Genomic DNA, 8210 nt, shown 5'->3' on the forward strand with positions numbered 1-8210 from the left:
CCCTCTCTCCCTCTCCCCCGCCCCCTCCCCGTCTCCTTCTCGATCTTTCCCTCTTCCTCTCTTCCTCACGCTCACTTACTCTCATTCCGCTCTATAGCGCTGTTCTCATCATTTGCGTTGCAAATAACTCGAAACTAATGAAGGAAGGGAATAGCGGGGGGAGGGGGGAGGCTAAGTAAGCGCGGGTGAACAGCCTCGTAGGGGCAGCCGGGTCTGCGGACACTGCTCTATGTGTTCACTGGCAAGGTCTCTACTTCTGTGTGTGTGCGTGTGTGTGTGTATGTGTGGACTGGGTGAACCTGCTGCTCAGGGCCAGGGTCGTTGCGAGGAAAGGGGGGCTGCAGGTGGTCCTCCTCAAACGGTGATGGCTTCTTGGCGAGTGCACTTACCTGAGGAGGCCGCGGCCTGTCATACACGTCGAAAGTATACTTATCAGTCAAAGGATAAAAACCTTTGTTGTAAAATTATTTGGGAATTTTCATATTACTATGCTAATCTAACAGTAAAACAAGATATCCGCACCTTAGACTAAGAGGCAGGGAGTTCAGCGCACACACTACCTACGTGTTCCTGTTAAATGCAAAGAGAATCCGTTTGTAAATTTTTATGTATGACGACGACGACCGCAGTCTTGGCAAACAAAAGATAGTAGGCCTAATTAATAAAAAAATAGGAATATACCCAGGGGCGAAAGGAAAGGCTCTACTTTAAAATGACGTAATTCGAGAACACGGCTCTTGGGAGAAAGGTCTGCTCTCTTCTTTTTGGCATTTTCTCGCCGGCCTCTGCGGCGTTCTCGTACACTGTTATTATTTTTTTTCGAATGGTAAGGATTTCGGAAATATTTTCTAGGGTTCTGGGTGCAAACGGTTGCGAATTTGTATCGTAAATTACAAACGCAAATTGTAAATGTTGCGAATACAGATCACAAAATGTTAAAGGTTTTGTTTTTATAATGCATCGTCTTTCTTGCTGTTTTCTACGATGGCAATTGTAGACATTTTCTTTCCACGCGGTCAGCAATGTAATTTCACAGCTCAAAAACTGTGAGCAAAAAAAACAGAAGAAAACATTTTTACTTTTGTAAAAAGATACTTTCACGGTGTAGCGAAAACGGTGAGAAAAGTGAAAGGACTTCTTCTACCGCTCGGCGGACGCCCCGCGCTGCGCAGATGGTCCGAGGGCGGCACGCGCCACGCGCGCACGCGCCGTCGGCCTCGGGGGTCTTCGGGATCCTCGCGAAGGAGCATCCAAACCCGGAAAGGTGCGAGCGCAGGCGTGGGGGGATAACGATTCGCACGCCTGTGGCGTCGTCGTTGCCGTAGAATGGGCTGGAAGTGATGCGCGCGCGGAGTGTGTATACGCCATTCAATATCGACCGATCACTAACAACAAAATGGTCACTGAATCGAGAAGTGTTGTTTGATACGCTGTGATTTGTGAAGAAGAGGTCACGGGTGTTGCGTGACTGCTCTTACTGAATCTGATTCTGAAAGAAATTGGGATTTGCTAGGTCTTATATTTTTCATTGACAATTGGAAAAGTTTCACTCTTGAATTGCATAGATTTTGCGTTGACAGGTCGTTTCTAAACTTATTTGTTGCATTTTCGAAATTTGTCAAAAATAAATTCAAATCGTTTAGACCCCGTAACCAACTGCCATGAGGGTAAATGGTTTTTTCGTGTTTCAGATGCGCCGATCAGCGAGAGCGTGTACATTGTGTGCGGGGTGCTGATTGCTATGGTCCTGGTGGGACTCATTATCGTCCTACTCGCAGTCACTATAAGGTAAGCTACAATACTTAAGTTTAAGTAGACACTATAAGAAGGTGGCAAAGTGCAACATTGCCCACTCTACAGTTTTTAACACATCATTTGCTTGATGAAATAACTGTACATCTTTTTTGAAGCAGTGTTTGTATGTGTTGAAAAACGTCCGGTTTTTAGAGTGTGAATGTGAATATGTGTGAAACAGATTCGAGAGCAGTTGTGTGTACCGGTACGTCTCACGTGAGACAAGGTTGTCCACAAGAAAGAGGGGAGATCACACGAAAACAAGTTACTGCAGCGACAAATTTCAATTGCGTCTCCCTGAATAGTGAAAACTCATCCAGACTCCAGACATGAAGATGCGTAAAAAATGTGAAATTTTCCCTTTTGCAACGCCTTGAGTAATGCGTGCTCTCCCTAGGTTTCAAGGTTGGACGGACGTTTTTATTTTCAACTGTCCAACCTTTTGTCACACAGTTTAATGGCTCGCTTCGTCTGTCGAGCGGTCGCGGGCGTTTTTCGTAACTCATTGGTCAGGACGGGCCGTGAGGCACCGCGAGGTCGGTCCAAAGGGTCGGACCGCGGCGAACAGTCTCGATTGCATAGCGATCACGACCACCTTGCCTACGACTTACTTGCCGAACGGGTTCTCACGATCCCAAACTAAATTCGAGCCGAGCTGCGGAAGTATAGTGTTGTCTCTAAATTTGCCACTTACCTTGTAACCATACCCATGGGTCTTTTGGGTCAACAGGGGAGGTCAGTTTGATCTGATCATGACCGAGATTTTCGGCCGCATATATGGCAGCGCGGGAACCCTTTAAGGTCCGCGTCCTCCACGGACCCACATCCCCCACTTTTTTTCTTTTTTTGCTTGCGAGCTGCTCCCGTTTCCGTTCCCAAATACTGACCCGGGTCAGTAGGGGCCTTCCCCATTCTGTCACTCTCCCCCGGCCCCGGCCGGCTGGCTTGCCTGGTGTGCGCGCAGACCCGCCAGCTGGGCGCCGCCGCCGCTTCTGCAGCGCTCGCGAATACATCAAGGAGTCAACTTGGACCAGTTCCTGCTTCCTGCATCTCTCGCGAACCAGGCCGCTGCGGGCAGCAGGGCAGGCGCACACGCCCCGGGTCAGGCCTCTTCTTTCTCTTCTTCCTTTTCATCTTCTCTGTCCCCTTTTTCTTTCTTCCTCTTCATCTCCTTCGTCCTCTTCTTCCGCCGTCTTCTATCTCACCTTCTTCACCTTCTTACTCTTCTCCCTATTCCTCTTCTTCTTCTGCCTCTTCTTCCTCTTTAGCCTCTTCATCTTGTTCCTCATCATCTTCTTCCTTTCAACTTCTTACTCACCATTTTCATCTTCTTCCTCCTTATCTTCTCCCTCTTCATCTTCTTCCTCTTCATCTTCTTCCTCTTCATCTTCTTCCCCTAACAGAAAACGACCACCCTCTGAAGTCCCTTTTTTGAAATCCCTCAGATGACCCTTTTCGAAGTTCCTTGGAAGTTCCTAAAGGGAGCAAAATAGGACTTAGGGATTTCATATTCCCTGGACGTTTGAAATCCCGCGGAAGTTCCGCCGACGCTCTGAACCAATCTTTGCTCCAGGCCGTTAGAGAGCTCTAACATGCCTATAAATACTAACAATAGGTGCCTATATACATATATGTAGTATACATACAGGCCCTCTGATGTCGTCTGACGTGTTAAAAATTGCCTAGGAAGCCTCCTTCACTATGTTCTGTGAATGATGCAAAATTTAAAATCACCGAGCAAAGGGACTTCGGAGGGATTTGACTCAAAAGGGATTACTGAGGAATTACGATTCGCTTGAAATCCCGTTTTAGTCCCCCAAAAACTGAGGGACAACTTTGGAACATGAGAGGGACAAAGTAGGGACTTCGTTTTCTGTTAGGGTCCTCTTCATCTTCTTCCTCTTCATCTTCTTCCTCTTCATCTTCTTCCTCTTCATCTTCTTCATCTTCATCTTCTTCATCTTTTTCCTCTTCATCTTCTCTCTCTTTCAGCTTCTTCCTATTCAGCTTCTTTGTCCTCTTCATGTAACTCTTCATCTTCATCCTCCTTATCTTCTTCCTTCGTTCCTACCACGCGCCTGCCCAGACACACTGCTCCATTAAAGCCGCGCCACGGGCCACGGCGCCATTGAATGCACGCCCCCCGTGTCAATCGCAGTAGAGCCAATCGGTCCGCGCGCCGCGAGGGACTCGGTCGGCACGATTCTTGCGCAACTGACTCCACCCCCTCCCTCCCCCGCGCATTGTGTACCTGGAGCTACCGTCACGAGCAGCACTATTACTTCGACGAGCAAAAAAATATAGTCCGTTTTCCCCATTTTTATTTGTCATTATTAGTAGCCGATGATGCCATAAAGGCTTGTATGCGTGGTCGCGTCGTAAACAGAAATGAATTGCATTGGGTCATGATTTTATTTGTGGATCCTTTTTATCCATCGTCCTTAATCTAAACTAAACTGCGAAAAGGCGCAAACACACCCACACCTGCCGTCCTTATCGTGGAAAAAGATACACAAAGCGATAATAAATGTTCGAAAATAGAAGTGACGCGAGGCACAAAAAAAAGGAAAATAAGGCTGTACTTACTGTGGTGCGATGAGTTTACTTGTTGTACCGCGGGCCGAGCACGCTGACGGCCGAGTAGAACTCGCGGATGACCCGGCCGGCGGCGGGCAGACTGAGCCGGCCGAGCCCCTTGCAGCTGAGCGCCGGCGTCCTGCCCGCCACCAGGATGACCAGCCGTAGGGCGCGGGCCTCGGCCAGGGTGCGGGCCTCGACGCCCACCTGGTAGGCGACCCTGCGCAGGGCGTAGCTCGAGTCGGACAGCTCCTGGCTAAGGTACGACACCTGCAGCAGCGTCACCACCACCACGAAGATCTGCGAGAAGGTGTTGACGTCCACGTCGTTGGCCAGTACCTGGCGTGCACATGAATTGTTTCCGGCGCCGTTGTCAGTCGGTAAACGTGCAAAAATATTAAAATTTGTTTCAGTAGGGAGATACTACCTGGAGGGTGGCGAGCAAAGAGTTGCCGATCGGGCCGGCCATGAGCTGCGCCATACTGCCGTCGAAGAACTCTGTGAACTCGATGGAGAGCTGGCGCACCTTCTGGTGCATGGCGATGACCCGGTACGTGTCCTTCGGCGCCCGGGACTCGGTCAGGCGCTGCGCCAGGGCGTGGTGCAGACCGGCCGCGCTGCAGGTGAGGAAGGACAGCGCCGCCACCAGGAAGCCGACGCAGCAGACGGGCAGAGCGATGAAGGTGGCGGTGAACAGCGACGCGAAGGGCTCGGCCGCGGGGCCGGCGTGCGGGTAGAGCGGCCAGATGGCGCACAGCGGCTTGAGCGTGACCAGCACGCGCAGCCACATGCTGACGATGATCATCGTGCCCACGCACAGCAGCGCCCCGGACGACCAGATGACGTTGCGCCGCATGAGGACCGCCCACTTCTCCTGGCTCTGCCGGTCAAAACGGTCAGCGGAAACGGTCAAAAACCTAGCAAACGGTCGTCACAAACGAGACAAGCGGCCATAAACGAGACAAGCGGCCATAAACGAGACAAACGGGAGACAATCTGAGCAAATGTTTACAAACGGGGCGAACGGTCAAATACAAATCAAACGGTTAAAAACAAAGCAAACCGTCAAAAACAAGGCAAACAGTCAAAAACAATGCAAACGGTCGAAAACAAAGCAAACGGTCGAAAACAAAGCAAACGGTCGAAAACAAAGCAAACGGTCAAAAGCAAAGCAAACGGTCAAAAACAAAGCAAACGGTCAAAAACTGAGCAAACTGTCTCAAACTGAGAAAACGGTCACATCGTGAGCTCGGAAAATCGGAAAACTATCGTGCAGACCATTAGCTAGGGCTCTCAAATAGGCTCGGGGCGCGTGGCCTGCTGCTGCTGCTCACACGTTTGCCGACCGTCCCGACGCGATCGTCGTCGTCGTCCGCCAGCGCGGCCGCGACGAGCTCTTGCATCCTGCGGATCATGTCCCAGAAGTGCGGGCGGCGCATGAGCCCGAGCCCGACGATGGTCGAGGAGAAGGACTCGGTCCAGAGGATGGACAGCGTGGCCTCGCGGAGGCTGGGGTACGACGGGATGCAGACCGCCACCGCCAGTGTGAGCAGCACGGTCCAGTAGCCGAAGATCTGCAGAATTTCAGTTTACCAATCGGTCTTTTCGGGCGGCAGGAAAATATTCTCGCGCAGAGTCTTTTTTCAGAGTCAGGGGGTGAAATCGAAATGGAGCTTTCTCTATCCTCGGGTGACATTATTGCGACCTATATGAAAACCAGCAGTACCCTGCTCGAAAGCACTAGATATAGAAAGCGCTGAAACGGACGTATTTCTTGGAGCTGCCATGAAAGGTAGTTGGTGAGTGACATTGCCCAGATGTTAGTCCTCTGTCGTCGGGGAGTTGAAAAGGGCTCTGTCCAGTTGAAATGTGTTCAAACAGGGGGTGAGTTTTGTCGACTCCCTGGAAAAAAGAGGATGTACCATCCATAACTGCAATGGTTATAAACTTTCCAGGATCGTACCCCATACTTTACTGGTAAAAAGTGAAGAGGGCGTAAGTCCAGTGGGAACTCCGTGGACCTACGCCGTTCTCCCTTTTCACCAGTGACTTGATGTTACCGGGAGCACGTTACGACGAGGCAGGTCGGTGTATACGACGGCGTGCCAGCCGTGCTGGTGATCCCCAGACTGGAGCTCACACACCGGGCGCTGCGGCGCGTTGCACCTCGAAGAGAACACCATCGACCGCACATGCTGTTGTGTCCCCGGTTGTGCCGAGAGAAACTTCGTTAAATGTCGGAGACAGCGGTGTTATGAGACAGCTCAAAAACAGTAATTAGGGCTTACCCGTACATGCAAGTGTGAAAAATTTAACAGCACGAGCTGTAGTTACAAAAGTCGACCTTGCTAGATCATGAAAGTTTCCCTACTCATTTAACTTGACCAAAGAAATTTTAATTGTGATAGTGAGAAGCGGAAAATAAACGGTGTCCGCCCACAAGAAGGGAGGGAAATGTTTGGTCATAACGACCGAAAAATATGGTTGTTGTAACTAAAATAGTGTTCAGTCTGCCCCCTGAGATAAAACCAAAGGAGGTTCCGCTGTATAATCCGATGTGATTGGATGGAGAGTCTATAAACGCTCTGCCAGCACAGCACCTCAAAACGTCTCATGGTTGTGACTGAGGGGCAGGCTGAACGCTAATTCAGTTATAACAACCAAAGTATTTTTTCTCAGTGTGAAGCAGACCACACACTGCCTCGTGAGTGACGCACACGCTTGTAGGGTGAATCGTCCAAAGAATTGCGTGCCTGTCATTCGCCGCTGCCACGAACCTGCCGAGTTGCAAAAGCCTCAGCCTGCGCAAGCTCGCAGAGCGCCTGGCGGGTAGGCAACATCGTTGCCTACAATGCATGCGTGTACTGCGGGGCGGCCTACCCCGAGTCCAGCAGGCGCCGAGCTCCCGTAACAAACGAATGAATCTGAGATGAACCGGGTCTGGCCTACTACTCTCCTCTCTCGTGACGACCCTACCCCAATCGCTAAGGCGCCTGCCCACCTCTCAGGTGCGACCACTCCATCCCACCAGCCCATAACAACCCCCTACTACACCCCCAAACAAACGGCAAACTTCAAAAAAATGGAAAAAAACGATTTTTTTTTTTAAATGCTGCGCCTTTTTTCACACTGTCACGCCGCTGATTTTGTCGCCAAAATTAGAGAGTCAGCTGTCAGCTCTAGTGGCCTGAAACGGTCCCAAGGGCGGAGTGGTGCCCCCCGCCGGCCAATAAGTCTCAATAATGAGTCTCTCTCGGAGACGTACTCGCTCTAGAGCTATGGCGTCTATTTTTAGCAAAAAGTAGCCTCCCTTGTGTACTGAGAAAATTTTTTGGTGCTGAGCATGAAACATTTTGTCCCGAGACCGAAAGTTTTTGACGCACTATACAGTTGTGCCTAGGCACCAAAGTTTTGTTGCCGAGCTTTAAAATTTTGTTGCCATGCACAGTAATTTTAGTGGCGGGAACTAAATTTGTTGTGCCTTGTAAAAAGTTTAAGCGTCGAAAAGGAGTGTTTTTGAATTACGTTTCGCACGACGAAGCTTATTATTATTACTGCTGCATAATCATTTTTGCAATGGCATGAGGCACGATGTCGACGGTGGTGCGCCGTGCCGCGATGCTTCTGCTGTGCCGCTGCTATGACGGCTGTACGTGATCCGGAAAGCGCCCCTCGCATTTCGCTCGCGAACACGGCCAGCTCATGTGTAAACAGCGTGCTCTCTCGTACATTTTCTGACCCGCACTTAACCCCAATAAACGCGCCCTGTTACACGCGGACGTGTGTGCTTCTCTGGAGCGGCGGGCTCGGCGGGGTGGTGGTGGTCCGCGAACAATGCC

At 50.5% G+C, this 8210-nt stretch overlaps 2 protein-coding genes across 3 annotated transcripts in view; one reads left to right on the top strand and one right to left on the bottom strand.

Annotated features, from left to right (window-relative positions):
- The window catches only part of LOC113209803 (TSC22 domain family protein 1), a 181384-nt gene that overhangs the window by 133428 nt on the left and 39746 nt on the right, over positions 1 to 8210 (top strand). For both annotated transcript variants that reach the window (XM_052276796.1, XM_052276791.1), the window contains exon 5: positions 1692 to 1788. In XM_052276796.1, coding sequence (XP_052132756.1) covers positions 1692 to 1788 — 97 coding nt within the window. The remainder of the gene's footprint in view (positions 1 to 1691; positions 1789 to 8210) is intronic.
- On the bottom strand, positions 4202 to 6513 carry LOC127752131 (uncharacterized). Its single transcript, XM_052276771.1, has 5 exons — positions 6432 to 6513; positions 6098 to 6273; positions 5706 to 5945; positions 4799 to 5251; positions 4202 to 4710 (listed from the first exon to the last, which is right to left on the bottom strand). Exons 2-5 carry the CDS (start codon positions 6179 to 6181, stop codon positions 4396 to 4398), a joined length of 1092 nt encoding a protein of 363 aa, XP_052132731.1. The 5' UTR covers positions 6182 to 6273; positions 6432 to 6513; the 3' UTR covers positions 4202 to 4395.

The sequence above is a fragment of the Frankliniella occidentalis genome, unplaced genomic scaffold (assembly GCF_000697945.3).
Source record: "Frankliniella occidentalis isolate FOCC.00 unplaced genomic scaffold, Focc_3.1 Scaffold9, whole genome shotgun sequence".
NCBI classification, from domain to species: domain Eukaryota; kingdom Metazoa; phylum Arthropoda; class Insecta; order Thysanoptera; family Thripidae; genus Frankliniella; species Frankliniella occidentalis.